Source organism: Kwoniella pini, chromosome 6, assembly GCF_000512605.2.
Source record: "Kwoniella pini CBS 10737 chromosome 6, complete sequence".
Taxonomy (NCBI): Eukaryota; Fungi; Basidiomycota; class Tremellomycetes; order Tremellales; family Cryptococcaceae; genus Kwoniella; species Kwoniella pini.
In genome coordinates this window covers 188,359-213,344 of record NC_091721.1, presented here as the reverse complement: position 1 = coordinate 213,344, position 24,986 = coordinate 188,359, and the positions used below count along the sequence as shown (strand labels likewise).

Here is a 24,986-nt window from a genome sequence, read left to right as displayed (position 1 = left end):
AGGAGAGTACCCAATTTGAGGTTGTCGAAGGAGGAGAAGATGAAGAAATCCAAAATTATGATCTGCAGCTCCAAAGGTAATGCCGAGAGTCGTCTTCGAAGATAACGATCATTTCGCTGTAACAGTGTCTTGGTTCTCATCTTTCAATAGCTGTAATATTTTCAATTAACAGGCAAGATTGGTCGAAGATGCACAATGAATTGCAGAGAAAGGAAAGAGAATTGAAAGGGAAGAGCTAGAACGCATCCTTTAAATAGTGAAGGTGGTTTGAATAAGGTTAGTTGACCAAAGACATGATACTGTACACGCAAACACGAATACGTGAAAGTGTCACGACTTCTCTGGATTTTTAGGTTAAGTCGATATTCCTCCGGTTTGTTGTCTCTCATATCATTCCACTGAATTCCGATGTGCTCTCACCTGGTCTACATCGATTCGTATCTAACCCCACGACAGATGTAGGGATCACAAGAGCCGCTCCACAAGTCTGTACCGCAACTCTCGATATTTTGGGTAGTAGTCGTTTTTGGCGAATCTGACTTGACATACGAAATCGCTCAACCCAAGATTTGAAACTCATATAATGACAACGGACATACTTCATCGGTTGCACTATCATATGTCACGGGATTCAAGCATTCAGAGACTTTGTCATGATCCAAGTACTTGAATTCGTATTCGATTCGCCGCTTTGCGTATAGCTCTCAATTTGAGCTGTATTTTCATGCCAGATAGCAGCCACGTCATCCGCAATGCGACAGGGCATACAGATCGCATGAAATGAAAGCTCTCACCAGTACCTCCGCTTTGAACAGGCTTGAGGCCTTTCTTGTGTTTCCATCGTTCCCCGTAGTATCCGACACCCATGTTTGGTGTCCTGGTTTTAATTGGTAATTTAAGCTCCCGAAATATTGAAGACAGAAATGTGGGACTCCGCAATACCTCTTTTTCTCGTCTCGCATAAATCTCGAATTGTTTTCCATCTTCTCTTTGCTCTTTACCTTTAACAATACAATTCAAACGAATCTCCAAGACGTTGTGGACATGCCATTCAGAGCGAGATGCTATCCTGCATCTTTGATACGGCGCCGGTATGCTTTTCGAACTTCACAGGGAATCCGGCCGAATGTCTGCGATAGTTTCATTATTTCTGTCGGCTTCAAAGGTGAGTCTAGCTCTTACTACTTGTTGGATTACAAAGCGACACTGACAGCTTGTATAAAAACCTAATGTCATCTCAGCCACACAGAACTACAGATATAACTCCACTTCATCTCTCTTCTCACCTTTTACATCTTTCTTCAATCGCACAAAAGCCCCTCAAGTTGCTTCTCCTCAACAAGTAGCTCCTGCATTCCTCAACTCCATCTCTGTGCAAGATACTGATGCGCTTCGTTCCGCATACGACACTATAATTACATCTCCTAATCCATCCGAGCTACTCTCACCGAATGATATACATGCCGCTATGGAATTATTAGCGTCTTCAAGCTTTTTAAAGGATTTAGAAACGCTTAGAAGGATATTTGAGGATTTACCTAATAGGTTCGGATATGACACCAAGGATGAACATCGAAATCTATTGATAAAGGGTCTATGCAATAATGGTCGTGTTGAAGAAGCCTTTATTTTGACCAAATCGCTAGATCCATTTGCTGTCAATTGGCGTGTACTACTTCGTACAGCCTCAAATCATTCCCCTTCGATCGTGAATCACATAATCCCCTTCTTGCAGCAATATTCCTCACTTGAACAAACAGATATTGCGCTCATTCTCAAATCCCTGCGCAGCTCGCTGCATACTTCAAGCTCTATAATAGTACGAAAAAAGTTGGATGGGCTGTTGCAACAGGTGCAAATGCAATCGATCGTGCTGGAACCTGTCACAGAAGCTGAATTGATGAGATTATACATCTCGCTTGGAGATTTAGAGAAAGCAAATACGATAGTAGAAAGTTGGGATAAAGCAAACATCTGGTCCCCTGGATTATACAATGCTATTATCGAATTATACATTGCCAGAGCGGATGCTCATCAAGTGGAATATACAATTAACAAAATGAGGGAGAAAGGCTGGGAAGCACCTCAAAAAGCTATATCATTTTTATCGATTCAACATCTTCAACAAAACATCGATTCCCGATCGGCTGTCGGGTTTGGTGAGATAGTTGGCTCGATCGAATATGCTGAGAAAATCAGTGATGTATCGGCCCAGGCTGATGTATGGGCCGATGTAATCAGAGTGTATCTAAGGGAAGTAAAATCAAATGATTCATTAGATATCGCTTTAGAAGTTTATTCAGAAAGTTTATCTAGGGGAATAGAACCTTCTGCAGAATTAGCAAAGAATTTGATCATACCTTTATGCAATTCGAAGGAGTCGTCTAGACTCAATCATGCGATTAGGGTATATGATGATTATATGTCAACTCAAGGGGCGTTATCAACAAGAAGAGAACAAGCAAGATTTTCAAGCGTTTACCAATATTTGTTAATCGGATGTTCTAGATCGAATCCTCCTTTAATTGAAAAAGCCATTAATCTAATTATGGATATGCGTAATCATAAAATGGAAATCAATTCAAATAATTTGGTCAGTTTATTGATATTATTGATGAAATCCTCAGAAGATCATCATTCAGCTTTTAATTTATATTCTCATTTTTATTCTCTTTCCCCATCTTCAATTGATGAAAATGGATATCAAGCTATATTATCAACTTATCTTGGATTATCTTGGTCTAAATCACCTTATCCACCTCCTGAATTATTCGTTACTATTTTAAAAGATATGAGTAAAAATGGATATCAACCTTCTTCTAATATATTATCAAGCTTACTTAAAACTTATGGTTCTCAAGCAACAAAATTAAGAAGAAATTTCAAATCATCATCATCAATGAAATTAGAAGATAATTTAATAAGTTTAGATGAACAATTAGATAATTTAGGTCAATCAATTAGAGATATACATACATTAATTAAATTAGATCCACTAATTGTAATTGATATACCTTTATTATCTTCTTTAATGGATGCTTATAGTAGAGTTGGAGCATATAGTGAATGTTTTCAAGTTTGGGATGAATTAATTCAAAGAAGATCAAGAGAAAAAAATTCAAAAAAATTATTTTCAGCAAGTTTAAATGTAATTTTAGATGCATGTGGTTGGAGTTATTCTTTAAAAAGAGGTAAAAAAATTTGGTTATGGTCAAAAAAATATAATTTAATTTATGAAAAAAAACATTATGATTCTTATATTGAATTTTTATGTAGAAATTCTCAATTTCATGAAGTTATTGAAATAATTTTTAATGAAATGGAAAAAGAAGGATTCATAATTGATAAAGATATCATTAGAATTGTTTTAAAATTTGGTAGAAGAGAAGCTGATAAAGGAAATAATGTAAATGATGTATTTGATTTTGTAAATAGATTAAAAAAGGAAAAAGGAGAATTGTATAATCAGTTGAAAGATGCTGGAGAGAATGAAAGATGGTAATTTATATGATATTACTATATAATGTATCTAAAATTCATACAACATGCAACGAAGTACAACAATGCAATGACTACAGCTACAAGCTACAAGACATAGACTTTACAACGAAATGTCCGAGAAAGAGTTAACGATTTTATTCGGTAATCTACACCTTATTCTTCTCCTTGAAAGATCTCCAATCTATCTTCCGTTTGGATTGTATACTTTGCGAGTCCTTGAATGCGATGAGAGGAATCATACTTGGTCTACCGTGTGCGCACATGAACGGAAAATCGGTTTGAGCAAGTTGTAAGACTAAGCGATTCTGTTGATCTGGTGTAAGAGTATCTTGGAACATGATTGCACCTGTTTCTGCGGTATCAGCTATGATCATAACAGGAAAATTGACAAGACGTTTGAAATATTGTTAAACGATCTGCTAATCGAGCTATCTTTCAATTGACTCACCTCGGCATGCTTTCGAGTTCACCAATTCTAGCATTTCTCTAGGCATAAATCTCATTTCTTTTCCCCAATTTTCGTGACCGCCATGACTGCGATCCAAATTAGAATTACCATCCATCTGGTTGATTTCGGGTTGATTCATTTGATAAGAATCAATCAAAGCTTTCATTCCACCTATGTCCTCTTCCAGGATGGCCAAGTATCCCCTGATCAATCTCGTCATCTCCACACCTTCTTTCTTACCTAAACGACTGGCTAACACTGTGGGTACAGCATGAACTTCCAGCTGAGCATAATCGCCTTGTATAGTCTCGGGTAAAACCAAATGTATACCCCATCTTCCAAAAACATCCAATATGCCATCTAAAGCGAGTATCTTGGCTTCAGACGAAATTAAGACAATTATAGGTATATGTTTAAGCTTTGTTATCGGTATGGTATCGTTTTTGAACCCTTCGCACAGATCATGTAATACACGTTCAACGGATATCCTTTCATCTGCAGCATGTTGATCAATCAGAACAACGGCTTTCTCTTTGGAGGACGTCGGCATGATGGTTGAAATGTATTTTTGGTCGACTTGACCGATAACTCTCGCTTGAGCAAGTGAGCTCTTACTCAGCTGAACATCGATTTTGGGAGTTTTGGTGATACTTTCGAGTGAGATCGGTCGAGCAGCAAGAACGTTCGCTGGATCTCGGTCATCTCGTACGCGTATATGACCTCGCTTGTTATGATCCGCACATACATTCGTAGTAGTATGTTCATCTTCCTGCTGCATCTCGCCAAATGTCCTTTTCTTGCGGGGATATGCAGACGAACGGAATGGCAACAAACCATTATCGACTGATTTCTCGAGATTCGTTATCCACTGACTTGAGTCGCTGGGATGGGTAGGTATACGAGTCACGTCATTCGTTAACCATACCGGGTTAGAGCTGTGAGCATTCATTCTTCTGTCTTTTATTGGTGGTATAGGCGATATGGGCAATATGGACGGTATAGATGATATTGGTGATATTGGTGGTATTGGTGATATTGGTGGTATTGCGGCTGTTTCGTTCATTCGCAACTGTTCGGGTGGGATCCTAACGGCACTCACGGCTGAATCTTTGGGCGGAATAGCTGAGAAGGACAAAGGTGCTGGTCTGGTCAGATCCCAATTGCTGTTGACGTTATTGTGAGAGGTATTTGATTTCGCTAAGGGCGATTTGCCATGAGGCCTTTTGGTAGTAGCCGATTGTTTGGTTGGGCTTGGAGAAGCAGCAGCACCATTATCTTGTCGGTTGTACCCATTCTTTTTGAGGTACTCATCCACTACAGCATGTAAAAGCGCCTGTATCTTGCCGTAGTCCTATAACAAATAATCTGTCAGCTATCTTATATGCCGGTCTGGTAGAAAATGAGGTCAAACTCACCTTATACCCCAAAATACCTTTAGCAGGTTCATAGCTGACATCTACGTCATCTGAAGGAACGGTAACGTTGAGGACGTATATGGGGTGTCTGACAAGCCTTCGAGGGGATTGTCGTTTTTCTGAAGCAGAATGTTGTCTCTTATGCTATGAAGTGGTAGGGGGAATAGAGGCTTACGATTATCGACGTTTCCTGAATCGTGTTCACCAGACGTAGCCAAGTTCCCGAATCTGCTATTTGCAAATCGTCGAGCGATAGACAGGTGTAAGTCAGACCTGCCCATTGGATAATTGTTGATATCTACCGCCAAGATCAGCTGTTTCCGATGTTGCTCTCCAGCTAGCTTACAGAGGTGCTGATGTGACTGACAGAGGAAACAGTTTAGCTTTATTTCCTATTATGATGGTAAAGGACTACTCACCTTGGCGATATCCCCAAAAAGACTTATGAATCCATCAACTCGTTTGTTCCCAGCTGATACACGGATACTTTGGACTCGCTGCGCGAGGATTTTCTTGTCAGCCCAGATATGCGTCCACGCTAGGCTCGATATCTTTAGCTCACCTTGACCAGCGCATTACCGTATAGAAATCTGAAGATCTGTACACTCGATTTAGCCTATAATATTGTGAATCAGATCAGCTTATTATCCGTTTCGCATTGTATCTCAGTGGTCAGAAGCTAGTTGACGAGTCCACATACCCCTCTGATGTCCATTATCAACTTTCTATCTCCATAACCCTTCTCATCCCAAACCAGCCATTTGACTCCTGGTCTACTCAAAGCGAATACCTCTATAAGCCGCTTACATTGTCTTAGCAACGTCTCTTCGTTCGAGTCTGCTAATTCTTTTTGCCGGACTGGAATATTATGGAACATTTCTTTGACATTTACGATTGTCCCATTATCTGCATTGATGGTCTTCGAAGAATCGATACCGAAATATAACGTTTTTGACGATTTGAGTATTTTCGTATATGTCTTATCGATGTCTTTGGGTTTGGTTGTGACGGTCAATAGAGATAATGAAGCTATCGAAGATAAAGCTAAACGATTTCTGGGTCAGCTATAAACTCGCTTTTTTCAGTTTGACAATTGCTCACCCTCTCCTCGAAAACCATATGATCCGACTGAACCGAGATTTGTTTCATTGAGAGTCTTGCTAGTTCCTTTTGAATGAGTCAGCAAATGATGCTCATCCCTACGAGTTTTTTGCACATCATCGTCAAAGGTAAAGTTCAAAGTAAGATCGATGCAAGTCAACTCACTAAATCGCTTTCCAACTTTGCTCAAACCTTCCTTGCCAATTCCGGAACCATCATCTTTAACTCTAATACTTTCATTCCCCTTCATCAGGTTTAAAGTAACTTCTATACTGTCCGATCCTGCATCGAGGGAATTCTGGATCAGCTCGGAAAGGATTTGAGTGAATGAAGGTATGATAAGTGATGATCGAATCACAGTTGAAGTAGAAGTGTTGAGAGGAGTTATTTCCATTTTATTTTGACCTTCAAAAGAGTGTTCAGCTTGCGACTAGGTGAAGTATGTCAAAAAAGACCGACATGGCCTTGGTGTATCGATACGCAGCGCAAGGCTTAACGTATATGAAGATCAGATCTTGTTCAACTTGGATGAGGATAAGTGAAAAGTTTGTTACTCTTAAATCTCAACAATTCGTTCGCCGCTGGATCACCTCCACTTCGTCGAGCTGAATGTTGACATATCGTCATCACCTATATATCTTTTGATAAGTTGCTAATGACCAAGCATTTCACACCAGACAGCATAAACATCTATACAGACTATATAGACAGAGATAGAGATGTCTTCGGCAACTGCTTCGAGCTCGTCAAACACAAAATTGGATACAGCTCTTCATGTAAAATATATACAGAATCTAGACAAGGTAAGTTGTCTTCGGTTTATTTAGGTCCCAACGCAAATGCTGTCCTTGCTTTTATTCCTTTTCACCATCCATCATTTTAACGCAAGGGTTCAGGACCAATGTTGACTATTATCTGCTTCAGCGCCAAGATCTGGCATATCATTTGACATCTCATCTTCGACTCAATGGTATCTACTGGGGTTTGACAGCTGCTCATATAATGGGTCAACCTTCCACTTTAGATAGAGAAGGTGTCATAGAATACGTCCTATCATGTTGGGATGAAGATGCGGGTCAGCTCATTCCTTCTACTAAAACCAAATGATCTTCAACTGATCTGTTCTGTATAAAGGCTCATTCGGACCTCACCCAGGACATGATGGACATATATTAGCTACTTTATCAGGAATTCAAATTATGTTAATGGAAGATGCTATTCATCGTATAAATTTGGAAAGGGTGACGAAATGTGAGTCCGAACTATGACTTGTTGATCTTTTCTCATATTTGACTAATAATCATAACTACCTCTTATAGTTCTTTTGGACCGTATAAATGATGACGGATCTGTATCAGGTGATATATGGGGTGAAATTGATACAAGATTCACTTATATTTGTTTATCTTCTTTATCTTTACTTGGTAAACTTGATGAAATTTCTTCAAAAAAGAAACAAAATATAATAGAATATATTAAAAAATGTAAAAATTTCGATGGTGGTTTTGGTAGAGTTCCAGGAGCGGAAAGTCATTCTGGACAAGGTATATATCTTCTTTGTTTTTTTCTTCCTTCATAATACACTTCATTTGGAAAAAAAAGTTAATGTAAAAAAAACCAGTATGGGTATGTACAGCTGCATTATCAATTTTAAATCGTCAAGATTTAATTGATATACCTTTATTGGGATCTTGGTTATCTGAAAGACAATTACCTAATGGTGGATTAAATGGACGTCCAGAAAAATTAGAAGATGTAAGAGTTTTTTTTTTTTTTTTTTTAATTTTCCCAAAAATATTTTAGTCATATTAACTTTTTCTTGGGAATTATTTTCTGATTGTTTTTGGGGTATAAATTAGGTTTGTTATTCTTGGTGGTGTTTAGCTTCAATTTCAATAATAGGTAAATTAAATTGGATAAATAAAGATAAATTAATAAATTTCATTCTTAGTGCTCAAGTAAGTTTAATCAAAATCTCACTTCTTCAATTTAGATAAAAAAATCCCAAAACTTCTTCGAAAGCTAATTCATTAATTACCAGGATCTTGAAGATGGTGGAATTGCTGATAGACCTGGTGATTGGGTTGATGTATTCCATACCATATTTGGTTTAGCAGGTAAATTTCTTTCAATCCTTGAATAATCCATTTCAAGAAAGATCTGCATACATCTTTTATCAGATACTTTAGCTGATATATCCATATACTGTACAGGTCTATCACTCCTTGGATATCCAGGTTTAGAAGATATAGATCCAGTATATTGTATGCCAGCAAAATTGATCAACAGATTAGGATTACAAAAACCTTATGCGACTTTAGAAAGGATGACTTCATATCCTTGAACAATATGTTATTTACATGCATATCCAACATCAATTTGGATCAGATAACAGCGATCATTGAACACCAGTCTCTTCCCCTGGAACAGTAGCATGTCCTTCTTCATCTGCTGGACCAGCAGGAGTTTGAGTACCTGATACAGCTTGAGAACCCATTGCCATACTTGCTTGACCTGCTTGAGTAGCTGCAACCCTTGCTCTCTTTTTCTCTGCTTCCGCTTCTTTCTCTGATTCTATAGTAGCTACTATCTGCTCAATCTCGGATTGTTCGAGATTCTACGTTGAATTACCCATCAGCACAAACCATACTTTGTAGTGGCGGCGAAGGTATATCGCCGAGAAACGTAATTATCGAGCAGTGATGACTTTCAGGTTATTATGCTCAAATGACTCACACTAATAACACCATATCTCTCCATGACACTAATTTCTATATTTTTGGCTCCTGTTTGGACGACCTCAAGTAGTGATTTCACAGTCAACTTGATAGCTTCATCACGAGGTAATTCTTCAGTATAGTTCTTTTCAAGGAATTCTCGAACTGTTTTTGATGCTCGACCAATCGCACATGCCTGATTCAGAGGAAATTTAAGTATACCAAATGACCATTTAGTCGAAATCTAAACTTACTTTCCAGGCCGAGTATATTCCACTAGGTTCAGTTTGATATAATCTAGGTATCGTATCATTTGGATCAAAGCCGACTACCAAAGTTGAGATTCCGAATGGTCTTACACCACCTGATTGGGTATATTTCTAGATTGCATCGCGTAGTCAGTATAAATTCTTAGTTGTTGAGAATAAAATGATACTTACTTGTTGAATACCTGCAATATGTTTTGTGATGTACTCAATACTGACAGGATCTTCCACAGTTAATCGATGAGATTGACATTCTATTCTTGCTTTATCAATCAAGATTCGTCCGTCCGCCGTCAAACCTGGATCCGTAAGTTAGCTTTAGTCAAAAAAAGACAAATATACACTTGACTATTAAAGCGAATCAAACTCACCTGCAAAAGCTACACAAACATGATCATCTAACATAGCTACTTTCCTTACTGTTCTTGGATCTTGTAATTGTAATGTTGATTTCTTTTCTACACCTAATACCACACATGATGATCCCCTTACACCGACCTGAAATCACACTCGTCAGCTGCTCTGCTTCACAGTCAAAGACAATAAAGTCGGCTCACAGCAACTGTTCCTCTTCGTACAGCTTCAAGAGCATACTCGACTTGGAAAAGCTATAGCAAGATATTAGGTCAAACTTGACGATGTGAAGAATGATATAACTTACATGTCCATCAGGCGAGAATACGGTCAAAGCTATAAGGCAGAAATCAGCAATGAGCTAAACGGTGGAGATTGATCCAGAAGCTCACCTCGGTCGTATGATCTGGACATGTTGGCTGATGAAATGTTTGAGGGGACTGTTCAAAGGTAAAAGAATTGAAGAGCTGAATATGTAACTTGTAAGGTAGCTTTGTGAACATCTCTCAACCCCGCATCATCATCGTCGACACGCGTTCTAAATGTTTAAATTCAAATGAGCACCCCACTTAATATCCTCACCATAGCTCAATTCATCCCACCCATACGACTGTTTATTTGGTTCGGCCTGCATTTAATATTCATCCTCCTACCTCTATTTCGAAGCGCATAATATCCAGTCAAGTACGCTCAGTATGGCAGGCGCAAGGCAGAGGACAAATGCACAGCGGAAACAGAGAGATGAAGACGAGGAGCCCTTAAATACTAGTAGGTCTAGGCACTCGTCCTCATAACCAAGGCAAGATTATGATAATATACATGCTGATTGTCACTGTTCAGATGAAATACTCGATAATGATGGTAAGTTGGCCTTGGTGTACCCCAACAACAACAACTTGAGCTCATAGCCCTGATTCTTCCTGACTCAGGCCAAGAAGAACAAATTAGACTATTGAGAGAAAAGAATACCAGCGATAACAAACAAGCCCATCTCGCTTTAGACTTTGGAGTACTCATTTCATCCATAATGTAAGCTACGAAAGTTTGACCTACTACATCTCTTCATACTGATCTGACAATACACAAATAGATCAATACTTCAATTTTTTGATCACCTTTCTTCATCAAACCCAATATTCTCGATATTATCAGTTTTTCAATTTGTTCTTCTTCCCTTTTCTCTTACTCCAGGATGGATACCCTTTTTACCAACTATATCAAGTGAAAATCACCTATATTCATTCTCAATTCAATTAACCGTTTCACTTTGTGCATTATTTATTAGATATCATCATTCTTTACCTGGTGGAAGTGATATGATATCACTTGAATTAGGAGAAATTGCAAGATGGATTATACCTACTTTAGTAGTTGGTGCTATTGATTTACAACGTAGAAGTGAAAAGCAATCAGAAGAGAATTTATTAGAATTGGAAAAACTCAAATATGACTTGAAAGGTGCATGAAATACCGTATAGATATTCTAGAGGTGTATAGATACTATGAAGTACTTTTTACCGTGCTGATACTGATCATTGCCGCAATTGATAGTCATCAACCGATGATGTAATTGACTAAAATATGGCTGATGGTTTATAGACTACGACAAAGTGGTATAGCTCACTGCGACACGGGGATCATAAATCAGTGGAATGTCTAGTACCACATATATGAACGATATGACAGCCAGGAGACTTTCGTCGATTAGTCCAAATTGAAATCTTCATTCCGTTTTGATTTTCAGTCGGTCTATGACAAAAAAAGGTGGCTTAACACCATCAGGCTTGATGTATTATCTGGTCGATACTTCATATACATACATGCGTAAGCTTTACAAAATGACCGCTTTCTTGTTGTTTACTTGGATGACTTCTGCTACCAACTTCGAACTTACCTGTTAAATCCATACAATATCAAAATACAATTACACGTACTTGTATTCGCTCATTACCAACCACCCTCTGATCTCCTTTCAGCCGACTTGTTGTCGTCCGCTCATCCTGAAGGCCAGACGATCATCACATTCCTTTGATACAGCATATAGTTTAGCATACCCAAAATATGTCCCAACCACCTCGACCCGCCTTAAAACCAGGCGATCGAAAAGACTCCAAAGTCCGATTCTCTCGAGAAGAATTAGCTCCAATTCGATCAGATCCTTCTGACTTTTTACCTTCCACCGATCCTAGAGCATCAATCGGATCAACTTATATCGACGCACAAGAAGGAGAATATTATGATAATGAAGGTTCTTATCCATTCAATTCTGAACCTGTCGAACTTAGCGAATCAGTCGATAATCCCTCTCAGCATCAAGAATACTATCGTGAATATCCAGTCGAAGAAGAACCTCAATATATTCAAAATCATGAACCACTTAATGATACTTATACTGCTCCTCCTAGAGTAGTTGGCGGAAGAAGATGGTCAAATGCTATACATCGACCTACACTTGATACACTGCATTCCACAGAAGAAGAGTATCATCAACAACAAATCACTTCTTCACCACGTAATTCTGTAATTCAAGCGCAACAATATCGAGAAGATCAACCTTCTCCTTATCGACCTCCATCAGCTTTAAGATCTTCTCTAGCTCATCGTGGAGATAGTCCAAGATCAGGAGAATCACCTTTTAGAGAAGCTAGATCATCAGCACCAAATATAGGATATACACCACCTAGAAGAATGTTAGAACAACATCGATTCTCTGTACCTAATGGTTCACCTAATATCGTTCCTAACGGTGCTTCTAATAGACAAGGTGGAAATCAAGATTTATACTCACCAGGTAATAGAGGTACATTTGGTGAGAGAGAAAGAAGGTATTCTCCTGTACCAGCTTATCAAGAAGAAGTATACGCACAAAATGATCAAAGAAGAGGATCAATTATTAATCATCAGGAGAGGGAAAATACTAATTACGTTGATGGTAAAGATAGATTATGGGTTGAAAGTCAAAATCAAAATCAAATTTCAACTCGATATGAAAATCATAGAAGTGATTCAGATGAAACTTTATATGGAGTTGAAAATGAAAAAGCAAAATATTCACCTAATCCAAGAAATATAAATATAAATAGACAAAGAAGTTTAAGTGATTCTTCAAAAATGAATTTAAATATTCCAAAACTTAATCAAAGTGGAAATGGAATGAGAAGACGAACAACAAGACAATTAGAAGAAGATAATGATGATTATGATGAAGATGATTCAAATTCAACATATAGTGTAAAAGGTGGAGTTTTTAGTCAATTACTAAAATTAACAGGAAGAACAAATACTTTATCAATGAAAAGAAGATTTTCTTCAAAATCTGGTAATGGTGGAGGAGGAGGAGGAGGATTAAATACATCAGGACCTGGACTGTTACCTACAATGAAAAGTTTAGGTTTAAAAAGATTATCAAGTTCAACAAGTACAATTGTAATGAATGAAGAATTTGATCAAGATGATCCAAGAGTAACTGGACAAAAAAAAAAGAAAAATCATCGTAGAAATTCTTTAAGTGATTTACCTTTTATGAGAACTGATACAGGTGATAGTAATTTAACTAGTGGAAAAAGAAAAAGAAGAGCAAGTATACAATTACATGTTGCTGGTGAGTTATAAATAAATATCTCATTAATTGAAAGAAATAATTAATTTTTAATTTTTTAAATCTTTTTTTAAGATATTTTAACACGTCAACAATTTGTTCTAAAATTAGCAAAAGCATTAATGAGATTTGGTGCACCTTCACATAGAATTGAATCACAATTACAAGCAACTGCATTAGTTTTAGAAATTGATGCACAATTTATTCATTTTCCAATGATTGTAATTGCAAGTTTTGGTGATATGGATACAAGAACTTCTGAAACTCATTTTGTTAAAGTAACAGATGGTGGATTAGAATTAGGAAAATTACATAAAGTACATAACATTTATAAAAATGTTGTTCATGATGAAATGGATGCTTCAGAAGGTACAAAATTAATTCATAAATTAATGAAATCACCACAAGAATATAATTTATGGCAAAGAATGTTATTAGCTTTTTTATGTTCAGGTTTAATTGCTCCTGTTGGATTTGGTGGTAGTTTAATTGATGGTTTAGCTTCAGGTGCTTTAGGAATTTTATTAAGTTTTATGCAATTACATGTTGCAAGTAAAAGTGCAATGTATTCTAATATCTTTGAGTAAGTAAATTCTTTTTCTCTTTCTTTTCGTAAAATACTCTATGAAGTGACGAAGAACTGATAAGTCATTGTTACTTTTAGAATCTCAATCGCCACTGTAGTATCCTTTACTGCGAGAGGTTTATCAACAACTGGTATATTTTGTTATCAAGCGGTTGCTTCAGCTGGTGTCGTATTAATTTTACCAGGGTATACTATCTGTGAGTGCAGTTCTATGTAAACTAGTGGCGCATAGGTTGACATATAGCTCAGTATGTGGATCACTCGAACTCGCTTCTAAAAATATTATGTCGGGAAGTGTCAGAATGGTATACGCCATTATTTATTCCTTATTCTTAGTGAGTTCGCAAAATCACTTATACTATTGATAAAACTGAGAATGACTAAGCTATTCATGGTATCTAGGGATTTGGAATAACAATAGGTTCAGATTTATTTTACGTTTTCGATAGAAATGCAAGAATTGCTTCACAAGCAGCAACAAAAGCAGCACAATCATATATTGAAATTCAAGGTTCATTTTTTTCAAATTCAGATACATTCAATTCAACTGCAATAACAGGTTTACCAATTCCATTATTTAATGGTACTTTTACATTTTCAAATAAAAGTACAGATCAAATTACATCAAATTTAAATCAAGGTTCAATAATTTGTGTAAGAGATCCAAATTGGCCTTGGTGGAGACAAGGTATGCCACAAATATATCTTATTTTATTTATTCCAATTTTTAGTGTTTTATTAAGTATGTGGAATATGCAACCTTTAAGATCAAGACAATTACCTGTAATGTGTTTTATTTGTTGTATTGGTTATTTAACAAATGCTTTAGCAAATCATTATATTTTTGATAGAAGTGATGTAGTTTCAGCTTTAGGAGCTTTCGTTATTGGGTAAGTTCAAATTTCTTTTACCTAAAAATCAAAACATTCAATATTTCTAGATCAAATCGCTGATAATATCTACACAGTGTTATGGGTAATATTTATTCAAGAGTATTTGGAGGAACAGCTTTTACTTCAATGGTCCCCGGAGTTTTGTTCTTAGTACCTGTAAGTTCTATTCCTCGGAGAGGCTGATGAAGCATACTAAATCTTGTATTGGTCATAGTCCGGTATAGCAGCTGCAGGTGGTTTAGCAATGACCACTAATCCACATCACAGTGATTCGTATTCACAAGGATTAGTCATTGGATTTAGGATGGTACAAGTTGCTATAGGTATCACTGTGAGTTCTGTCTCCTGTACATATGAATGTTAGTCTGACTGTTGGGTCCAGGTCGGTCTCTTCGGTTCAGGTTTATTGATCTATTCGTTTGGAAGGAAAAAAGGTGCTGCTTTGTTCGCATTTTAAGAAACTGCTATTGAAACAACCAACTTTCACCTCTGCGTTTGATTCGCTGTATATTCTCTCGACTCGCTTCGCTATCCAATTTTTGTAATATACGGACAATCATACCACTCCATTACTATTTGTATCAATACAAGTCTCATGCATGTCTTCTTGGATCCCTATCTAGTGTTCTACCAGTAACTTATGATATCTATGAGCGGAACCAATTTCACGTGGACCGCTTTTCTCTTTGATATGATTACCGATAACTACTCTAATTCCTCGACAATGTTATTTGCTCTTCATATCCCATTTTCCATGTCAATTCGATAATCAATTCAGATTCACAGAGACAAGGAGGTTGAAGAACTGCTACGTACCTACCGCAATCAAGATGGCAAGGAAAGCTATAGTCAAATATCGTTCTCTCAGGTCCAATCTCGTTCATTTACCTTTATCAATATTCGCTCAATTGGCACAACAACAAGCTGTTAGTGAACAAACTTTTTTCCGACTTCGTCCTCATACCACCAGATACTGATGAGTTCATTTCATATAGCGCCCACAATCACTGATCATCCATTTATCACCCTTATCAGCCTCTTCTTCGTCCTTGTCAGCTCGTCAGCCAAAGGCAGCATATTTAGGATGGTCAGGATTAGCAGCTTCTTCTTCCTTGACACAAGCAGGAGAAGGTATAGAAAGTATAGAACTTGATCCCGAAGTAGCTATCTCATTAGGATGGTCAGAAGGTACTCTTGTAAGCTGCTTGTCACTATTCTGCGTCAATCAGTAGATAGCTTACTTTTCGGGGTATACGGACATAGGTGGAAATTAGTATAATTCATAATCCAACAAAAGCAAAATCAATATCAGTAACTCCTCTTACTTCAGACGACTGGGAAATCCTTGTATGTCAGCTAAAAGTTATGAAAATCGCCAATCGCTCATCTCAGTTGGATCATAGGAACAACATGCATCTTTTCTCGAGACTCATCTTTTGTCCCAACTGCGAGCAGCTCAGAAGGGCCAAGAGATAGATGTATGGGTCATGGGAAAGACAAAGATACGTATAAGAGTTGGTGAGCTATTTTATGATCTCATTGCTTGCTACATAGGGCTATACCTTCTGGAGCCGATGACTGATGTTTACTACTCATGATCAATACAGATGAAACCAGCCCTTCAACATCAACGAAAGAAGCTGCCCTTCTGAATATGGATACCGAGGTATACGTCGCACCTAGACCCAGAGAAATGTCTAAGCCGAAAGAGCAGATCATTAGTAATCCATCCCAGCAGAATGGGAGCGGTAATGTAGACGGCAAAAGGAAGGGAAAGTACATTTCTTTACGATTAATCCCTTATCGGGTAGCTTCGACATGGGGTACACCGGATAATGCAAGTATCAATAAATCCAAGTTAGCTTTATGTTCGTCAAATACAATTGAAAGGATACGGCGAAAGCTGGGTTTAAAGGTTGACAAGAACGATGTGATTATTCAGCTGGATGAGACGGATGAAGATAAAGTTATGCCTAATGACACATCTGCAGTTCAGGTAGAAGCCGAGAAAAAGAGCCTGGAGCCAGAGATAAAAAACACAGAGTTGCAATTGGTAGAATGGGATGAGATGCCTGATGGACACGTGACAATCATTGGAGGAGCACAAGCATGGGAAAATCAATGGAGTATCGTCAAGATACTGCCCAAACTTCCAAGAAATGGGAAATCTGCTCGGAGGACATCCACTACCTCAGCGTGAGCTGCCGTTGAACTTTTTGAGGCGGGTTCAGCAGGAGCCATTCTGACACTTGAAATCCCACAGTATACCTGCCTCACCTACGCTGCCACTCCCTGGTCAACAACAATTGATCAATAATGCTATCACCTACCTTTCTCGCTCACTATTATCAGGGTCAAATCGACCTATACTTATAGAGGGCAACAGAGGATCTGGTAAGACGATAGTTGCAAAGATCATAGCGGAACAGGTTGAGAAAGATCGCAGTATTCTAGCGGGTAAGTCTTACTTTCTTATTATTGCCAGTCATCTTAGTTGTTGTTGCAATCTGATTTTGACGAATATTGCAGAGCCTGTTTATGAGGATGTAGCAAAGCTTGATCCCGAAAGTCGATTGTCAATCATCAAAGAGACTATATCAGACTGGGTGAGCAACGCAGAGAGGAGGAGACCTTGTTGTCTGATCCTGGATGGACTGGACAATCTGATCGGAGTAGAAACAGAGGTAAGTTGATCGGGCCAACAGACAGTAAAGAATGAGATAGCTAATTCATATACAGCTCAATTCCTCATCGAATCCGGCGATATTAGCTGATCACTTCAGTCGACTCTTCTCATCATCCTCATTACCATCTGGAGTCTTAGTCATCGTTACGTCCACCAGCAGTACTACTTTACATCCATCATTAAGCGCCAAGCATGTCTTCGGAGAGACGTTGAAAATACCGCCTTTGACAAAAGAATTACGTCAAGACATTCTGCGTATATTGGCAAATGAACAAGCCTCGCCGCCCGCATCGAAGCTGATCAATGGCGTACACGAAGAAAGTGCTGCAGATGCAATCGATTATTTAACTTTGAGCGGGCTTACAGAAGGGTACTCCATTTCCGACTTGGCCGACCTACTGGGGAACGCAGCACAACAAAGCATAATTAGGTCTATCAAATATGGCGAGATTTTCCGTCTGACCATGGAGGATTTTGTATTGGCTCAGGAGGCATTTACGCCGCTCAGTCTGAGAGGTGTCAGTTTGCAGAAGAGTGAGGTGAAGTGGAGTGATATAGGAGGTGAGCCTCCTCTGGTGGCATCGAGGACAACGGAAAGCTCATCTGTCATTTCATTTAGGCTTGCATGAGCCCCGTAGAATGCTGCGAGAAACGTTAGAGTGGCCGACTAAATACGCTCAGATATTTGCCAACTGCCCATTAAGGCTAAGATCGGGGTAAGTCAGCCGTTTACCAATCCATAGAGTCTGAAGCTGATTGGTCCTAAAGATTGCTATTGTATGGATATCCTGGTTGCGGCAAAACGCTCCTTGCTTCAGCTGTAGCTAAAGAATGCGGTCTTAATTTCATTTCGGTCAAAGGGCCTGAGATCCTCAACAAGTATATTGGAGCAAGTGAGAAAGCTGTACGAGACTTGTTTGAAAGAGCAAGCGGGGCCAAACCCTGTGTACTTTTCTTCGATGAATTCGATAGCGTCGCTCCTAAGCGGTGAGCAGCTCTATTCTGCTGTGATTTACGGAGCTCAGCTGACTTTCAAGTTAGAGGACATGACTCAACGGGAGTGACGGACAGAGTGGTCAACCAACTATTGACAGAGATGGACGGTGCTCAAGGTCTTACAGGGGTTTACGTATTAGCTGCAACGTCAAGACCTGATCTTATTGATCCAGCCTTACTCCGGCCAGGTCGTTTGGATAAATCAATCTTATGCGATATGCCAACACATGAAGATCGAAAAGAAATTTTACTTTCTGTAGCTAAGAAATTACATTTTAGTTTAGATGTAAATTGGGATGAAATTGCAAAAAGAACACAAGGAATGTCAGGAGCAGATTTACAAGCTTTAACTTATAATGCTCATCTGGAAGTTGTTCATTCCACTCTTGACAAGCTGTCTCTCGAAGAAGAAAATAATGGGAAAGCAAAATCTCAGAAGAATGGATATTTGGATATTGGAAGTCAGAAGAGTAATTATAAACAGATTCAACCGATTGAGGAAGAGGTTTCCGCGGCTGTGCGATCAGAGTTGGTAAATAGGGTGAGCATGATTTTTGTCCATACCGAATATGATGGATTTAGCTGACAACACGGTAGATGAATGTGATCGGCAAGAATAATACTAGGCAGAAGGGTGAAGAACGGGATCTGACAAATGGAAAAAAGGAGAATGAAAAAGTAAGATCGATTTTAGGTTAGGTGTCACGAGTAATTTGTTTTTAAGATTGACTATAATGATTATTTTAGCCAATCATAAGTTATCAATATCTTTTGAATTCTTTAGAAAGTACTAGACCATCTGTCTCATCTGCAGACATGAAGAAACTACAAGATATGTAAGTGACATTCAATATTGAATCTTGGATTATATTGATATATATTCGTTTGACTCCGTAGATATCGACTGTTTGCTAGTGATAGAGATGGGAAAATGGGAGACGGAGATCTTGGTAGAAGCACTGGAACAAGAGTTAGCTTGATGTAGCTGTCTGACTCTCTGTTGTATCTTATGCATATTTCATGCAGTAGGGCTCTCTACTATGTGATCACTACATATTGCAGCGTTCGAGTCTGCCAATATTTTGAAAGCAACGGAACGATTACGGCATGTTTATATGAAAAGAGGAAGCGAAGATTGACGGAGAAGACCGATTCGATAGACATCGGTCAGGAGCTTTCGCATGCCCTTATCTTTGGATCTCCACCCGCTATCCCGAATCATGGTCTTATTTGACTGGAAAATTCAATAATTGCAAACAGCGAACGGGCACGCGATACATCTAAAGTTTCGGTCCGAAGCTACTTCGGTAATGGAAATACGAAAGAATTAGGCTTTTCCGTAATGGCGCTATATTGGGTTTTGTCGTTTCCACCTTTATTGTTAGAAACGGAAACCATATTCCGTTCATTATCTTCTCCACAAAATACCTATCTTAAATGACCTGAGGTCTTTTCGTTATGATTCAATTTCATTTCATCAAGTTTGTAATTCTCTCAAAGTCAAATATCCCACTGTATGACAAGGTAATATGCCAGCTCCAGTTTCAGACAAAGTGAAGATATGTATTGATAGGGGAGGTACTTTTTGCGTGAGTTTGTCTTCTTACAGCTAACGAAAAGCAAAGGTGTTGACGATTTAAAATAGGATGTGATCGCTATGAGTGAAAGTAAAGGAGATCATTTAGTAAAATTACTAAGTGTTGATCCAGATAAGTGAGCTCGATCTTCAAAAACCCTCCCTAGTGTGTGTGTGTGGTGACTAACTCATCCTTTGTATTTGGCTTTGGTAGTTACCCTGATGCTCCTGCTGAAGGTGTAAGAAGGGTATTGGAATGGTTCACAGGAGAGAGAATTCCACGTAATCAACCTATAGATACTGAAAAAATAGAATTTCTCAGAATGGGAACAACAGTAGCAACTAATGCTTTACTAGAAAGAAAAGGTGAAAGATGTGCTTTGTTAATTGTATGTTCATTTAAAACTTGTGTTTCTTTCGGATTTAAAAGCTAAACTTTTATGTTGTAGAACAAAGGTCACGCCGATGCACTTGAAATCGCTTTTCAAACTCGTCCTTTCCTCTTCCAACTTGCTGTTAAAAAGGTAAGCCCCGCCAGCTATTGGATATGAGGAATTAGCTGTACTAACTAAATATACTCACTACCCAGCCTGATGTTTTGTATTCAAAAGTTGTCGAAATCGATGAAAGAATAATACCGGAATGGTACGAGTTCGTGGAAGAGGGAAAGACAGTGACAGAGAACGGGGAAAGATTGATCAAGACAAGTAGTGGAGTGACTGTACGAGAGCTAAAACCATTAGGTCAGTCAATTGCTTCAAGATCGAACGAACAATGGATATGCTAACATGTTCCTAGATGTCGAGGAGGTCACTGTGTCCCTTCAAGGGCTGTATGACGAGGGCTATCGATCAATCGCAATTGTCCTTGCTCATTCGTACCTTTGGCCGGAGGATGAACAACGGATTGCCACAATTGCAGAAGATATGGGATTCAACAACGTTAGTGTATCATCAGAAATTGAAGCTAAAATCGGTTTCATTGCAAGAGGTCAATCAGCTACTGCCGATGCTTATTTGACACCGGAAGTTAAGCGATATTTGAATGGTTTCGCAAAAGGTTTCAAGGGAAGACTTGAAGATTCTAAATGTAGAGTTTCTTTTATGCAATCTGATGGTGCTTTGGCAGATTTCAAAAAATTTTCAGGTCTCAGAGCTATTTTATGTAAGTCATCCTCTAATCTCCTCAATGAAGTTCTGCTGATTGCTTTTTGATGAAAGCTGGTCCTGCTGGTGGAGTTGTCGGTTTTGCCAAAACTTCTTACGATCCATTAGACGGATCACCAGTGGTCGGATTCGATATGGGTGGTACAGTGGGTTCATTGATGGTTAAAGGTGCTTTATTCCGGGTCCTGCGCTAATCTTATCACAAAGTCAACCGATGTCTCGCGATTTAGCGGAACATATGAACATGTCTTTGAAACGACTACAGCCGGTATCTCAATTCAGGTCCCACAACTTGATATCAACACTGTCGCCGCAGGTGGTGGTTCTATACTCACATATTCCAATCAGATCTTTAATGTTGGTCCAGCTTCTGCAGGTGCTCACCCCGGCCCTGCATGTTATCGAAAAGGTGGACCTTTGACTGTGACAGACGCCAATTTGTTCTTAGGTCGACTCCACATCGACTCCTTCCCTAAGATTTTCGGTTCAACAGAAGACATGCCACTTGATTATGAAGTGGTCAGGGAGAAATTCCAAATCCTCACAGATCAAATCAACAGAGAGAATGGCTCTGATCTTACTGCTGCTGAGGTCGCGTCTGGTTTCCTGAATGTTGCAAATTCAGCTATGGCTCGACCGATTCGAGCTTTAACTGAACAAAGGGGATTCCGAACCAGTTCTCATAATCTGAGTTGTTTCGGAGGCGCTGGAGGTCAACATGCTACCGCTCTTGCTGCCTTGCTTGGTATGCATTATGTGATCGTCCACAAGTGAGTCGATTGGCTTTAATCTCAACAATCAGGCCAAACTGAATTATCTTTACAGGTACTCGTCCATCCTCTCCGCCTACGGTATGGCTCTGGCCGATGTGGCTGTGGATGTATCAGAGCCTTACGTTCAGGAGTTCTCCAAAGAATATTTGCCCGCCATTGATGAACGATTCGAAGGTCTTAAAGCTAGAGCGACCCAGAAACTTGTTGATCAAGGAGAAATTGCAGAGTCAGTAATATACGATTGTTACCTTAACATGCAATACCAAGGTTCCGATACTACCTTGATGATCGCCAGACCACAAGATGGCGATTTCGCTCGAGCTTTCATCGAAGAACACAAAAGAGAATTCGCTTTTGTCCTCGATGCTCCCATCATGGTAGCTGCAGTGCGTGTACGAGCCACCGCAAAAGCTCCCTCCAACAATCTAAGCGAAACATCGCCATACGTTGAAGAACTTCGACAACTTGAATCTAGCCAATTGGTCATTCCTGATCCTCAACCTTTCGCAACCAATTCAGTATACTTTGAGGAGGTTGGAAAATTCACCGACATTCCATTATTCAAATTACAAGATCTCAGACCCGGTATGAAAGTCATTGGACCTGCAATTATCTTGGATAATACCCAAACTATTGTTCTTCACCCTCAGAATTCTGCTCGAATCCTAAAGTCTCACGTCTTTATCGATGTCGGACTTGGACCAAAAAAAGAGATCGACCTGACATCCGTTGATCCTATCCAACTATCCATCTTTAATCATCGGTTCGCAAGTGTTGCCGAAATGATGTGCCGAGCATTACAAAAGACCGCTGTTTCCGTTTCCATCAAGGAGCGACTCGAGTAAGTAACAAATTATGGCTAGAACAACTGGTAGCTGATGACCTTTCAGTTTCTCTTGTGCTCTCTTCGATCCCAATGGAGAGCTTGTCGCCAATGCTCCTAATGTACCTGCCCATTTAGGCTCGATGCAATATGCCGTTATTTATCAAGCTAAAAGGAGAAAAGGTGAACTCCGACCAGGAGACTTCTTGTTGTCTAACGAGCATACTGCTGGTGGTGGACATAGACCAGATATCACCGTGAGTGTTTGCCATGTCCCACCCCCATAACACAATGAATGCTGACTGCTAGTGTAGGTTATTCAACCCGTATTTGACGAAGCTGGTACAGAGATTGTCTTTTGGGTTGCTGCCCGAGGTCATCATACCGATATTGGAGGACTTGAGGGTAATTCCCATCATCCCAACCAGATCGACAGTAGAGAGGAAGGTGTGAGATTTGAGTCGACTTTCATCGTACGAGACGGTATTTTCAACGAAAAAGAGATCGTCGACGCTTTCATGGCTGCTGGAGATTTCCCCAATTGTAAACCTACCAAACGAATTGACCATAACCTTTCCGACCTCAAAGCTCAAGTTTCTGCTTGTGCCGTTGGTACAGCTCAATTGCATTCTCTCTTTGAGGAATATGGTAAAGATGTAGTCCACTTTTACATGAGAGGTGAGCAGGGAGTTTTTCCTCAATTAATGTTTCGGCTAATTTGTGATTCCTTAGCCATCCGAAAAAACGCTGAAGCATGCACTCGAGATGCGCTGAAACCTTATGCTGGAAAGAGCTATACTGCCACCGACTATTTTGATGATGGTACTGTTGTACAAGTCAGAATCGATGTCAAAGAAGATGGCTCGGCTACTTTCGACTTCACTGGTACCGGTCCCGAAGTTTTAGCTAATTTCAACGCTCCTCCCGCAATCACTCGATCTGGTATATTGTACTGTCTTCGAACGATGTCAGGTACCGATATCCCTATGAACGCTGGGGTACTTGCTCCTTTGAACATTATCATCCCAGAAGGGTCCGTTTTAAGTGCCTCGGAAGATGCTGCTGTATCCCAAGGGTGAGTCTTCCAGTGCGTGATTTCAAGAGTGTTCACGCTGAAGTAATGCCTCGTAGAAACGGCGAGGTAGCTCAACGTGTTGCCGATATCGTTTTCACCGCTTTTAACGTTATGTCTGGTTCTCACGGTTCAATGAATGGCACACACTTGATGTATAAGAAGTATACCTGGGCCGAGACCAGTAAGTGACGAAGATCTAGATCGATACAAACCGAAAGCTGATAATCGGATCACAGCTTGTGGTGGAGCTTCTGCCGGCCCAACTTGGGATGGTCAATCAGCTGTTCATACGAATATGACTAATACCAAGATAGGTGATTTGGAATTACTCGAAAGTCGATTCCCAGGTATCTTACGAGAATTCAGTATAAGAAGAGGTACAGGTGGTGCCGGTCAACATAGAGGTGGGGATGGTATTATAAGAATATATGAAGCTAGAGTTGATATGGATGCTTCTCATGATGGTCAACGGAGGGTAATAGCTCCTCATGGAACAGAAGGTGGTGAAGACGGTATAAGAGGTGCATCATATCTGAAAAAGAGAAAACAAAATGGTGGTTTCAGAATAGTTAAACTTAAGCCTGCTGCTCAAATATCGTAAGTTCGTTTCTTCTGCTCGTTGTTATCAAATACTGAAACAATGTTTTTGATTCAGTATGTTAGCTGGAGAACAACTGATCGTACATACCGCCGGAGCTGGTGGATGGGGTATACCTGATGGAAAGAGCCAACTCCAAAATCCTACCCCTTACATTACTTCTAAACCAGGTAGTCAACCACCGCCTTTTACTCGAGCTAATGGTAGTGTTTCTCAATGGAGTCAAACGCAAGCTGAATGTGACTAGAGCTGTGACGTTTTGTATATATAAAGACTGGGTTTCTTTCCCGGACTTTGGTTTTGCTTACCACGAATGCATATAGTTGATAACTCTTATAATTGTCTTGTACAATCTAACGCCTCAGAGTATACTAGCTATGCGCGATAGGCCAATCAAACATCATAGAACTTCAT

General features: G+C 39.3%; 8 protein-coding genes across 8 annotated transcripts; 6 read left to right on the top strand and 2 right to left on the bottom strand.

The window, feature by feature from the left end:
* Nucleotides 1–1,044: 1,044 nt before the first annotated feature.
* I206_104543 (uncharacterized protein) lies at nt 1,045–3,502 on the top strand (the record flags this gene model as incomplete). The annotated part of the gene is made up of 2 exons (XM_070202970.1): nt 1,045–1,165; nt 1,242–3,502. 2 exons carry the CDS (start codon nt 1,045–1,047, stop codon nt 3,500–3,502), a joined length of 2,382 nt encoding a protein of 793 aa, XP_070059071.1.
* Nucleotides 3,503–3,647: 145 nt separating this feature from the next.
* I206_104542 (uncharacterized protein) lies at nt 3,648–6,859 on the bottom strand (the record flags this gene model as incomplete). The annotated part of the gene is made up of 10 exons (XM_070202969.1): nt 3,648–3,847; nt 3,950–5,300; nt 5,365–5,483; nt 5,540–5,662; nt 5,711–5,726; nt 5,784–5,861; nt 5,927–5,980; nt 6,065–6,408; nt 6,466–6,531; nt 6,631–6,859. The coding sequence occupies 10 exons, from the start codon at nt 6,857–6,859 to the stop codon at nt 3,648–3,650; spliced, it is 2,580 nt and encodes an 859-aa protein (XP_070059070.1).
* A 325-nt stretch (nt 6,860–7,184) lies between these two features.
* Nucleotides 7,185–8,809, top strand: I206_104541 (uncharacterized protein; the record flags this gene model as incomplete). Its single annotated transcript, XM_019153838.1, has 8 exons — nt 7,185–7,268; nt 7,390–7,540; nt 7,600–7,716; nt 7,785–8,009; nt 8,087–8,220; nt 8,325–8,423; nt 8,507–8,582; nt 8,679–8,809. 8 exons carry the CDS (start codon nt 7,185–7,187, stop codon nt 8,807–8,809), a joined length of 1,017 nt encoding a protein of 338 aa, XP_019012578.1.
* Nucleotides 8,810–8,863: 54 nt separating this feature from the next.
* I206_104540 (uncharacterized protein) lies at nt 8,864–10,216 on the bottom strand (the record flags this gene model as incomplete). The annotated part of the gene is made up of 8 exons (XM_019153837.1): nt 8,864–9,082; nt 9,202–9,378; nt 9,437–9,562; nt 9,623–9,747; nt 9,820–9,946; nt 10,006–10,056; nt 10,110–10,138; nt 10,195–10,216. 8 exons carry the CDS (start codon nt 10,214–10,216, stop codon nt 8,864–8,866), a joined length of 876 nt encoding a protein of 291 aa, XP_019012577.1.
* Nucleotides 10,217–10,497: 281 nt separating this feature from the next.
* Nucleotides 10,498–11,268, top strand: I206_104539 (uncharacterized protein; the record flags this gene model as incomplete). Its single annotated transcript, XM_019153836.1, has 4 exons — nt 10,498–10,570; nt 10,643–10,663; nt 10,732–10,831; nt 10,893–11,268. The coding sequence occupies 4 exons, from the start codon at nt 10,498–10,500 to the stop codon at nt 11,266–11,268; spliced, it is 570 nt and encodes a 189-aa protein (XP_019012576.1).
* A 595-nt stretch (nt 11,269–11,863) lies between these two features.
* I206_104538 (uncharacterized protein) lies at nt 11,864–15,336 on the top strand (the record flags this gene model as incomplete). Its single annotated transcript, XM_019153835.1, has 8 exons — nt 11,864–13,403; nt 13,476–13,983; nt 14,065–14,183; nt 14,236–14,321; nt 14,389–14,876; nt 14,954–15,035; nt 15,094–15,210; nt 15,262–15,336. 8 exons carry the CDS (start codon nt 11,864–11,866, stop codon nt 15,334–15,336), a joined length of 3,015 nt encoding a protein of 1,004 aa, XP_019012575.1.
* A 373-nt stretch (nt 15,337–15,709) lies between these two features.
* Nucleotides 15,710–19,546, top strand: I206_104537 (uncharacterized protein; the record flags this gene model as incomplete). The annotated part of the gene is made up of 14 exons (XM_019153834.1): nt 15,710–15,805; nt 15,875–16,075; nt 16,143–16,226; nt 16,283–16,397; nt 16,487–17,075; nt 17,143–17,336; nt 17,409–17,563; nt 17,619–18,126; nt 18,185–18,281; nt 18,334–18,552; nt 18,607–19,102; nt 19,159–19,239; nt 19,309–19,397; nt 19,459–19,546. The coding sequence occupies 14 exons, from the start codon at nt 15,710–15,712 to the stop codon at nt 19,544–19,546; spliced, it is 3,012 nt and encodes a 1,003-aa protein (XP_019012574.1).
* A 544-nt stretch (nt 19,547–20,090) lies between these two features.
* Nucleotides 20,091–24,819, top strand: I206_104536 (uncharacterized protein; the record flags this gene model as incomplete). The annotated part of the gene is made up of 15 exons (XM_019153833.1): nt 20,091–20,150; nt 20,207–20,274; nt 20,352–20,526; nt 20,587–20,661; nt 20,727–20,880; nt 20,936–21,301; nt 21,358–21,449; nt 21,511–22,073; nt 22,129–22,917; nt 22,967–23,156; nt 23,214–23,577; nt 23,632–23,974; nt 24,031–24,155; nt 24,211–24,571; nt 24,630–24,819. 15 exons carry the CDS (start codon nt 20,091–20,093, stop codon nt 24,817–24,819), a joined length of 3,915 nt encoding a protein of 1,304 aa, XP_019012573.1.
* Nucleotides 24,820–24,986: the final 167 nt, after the last annotated feature.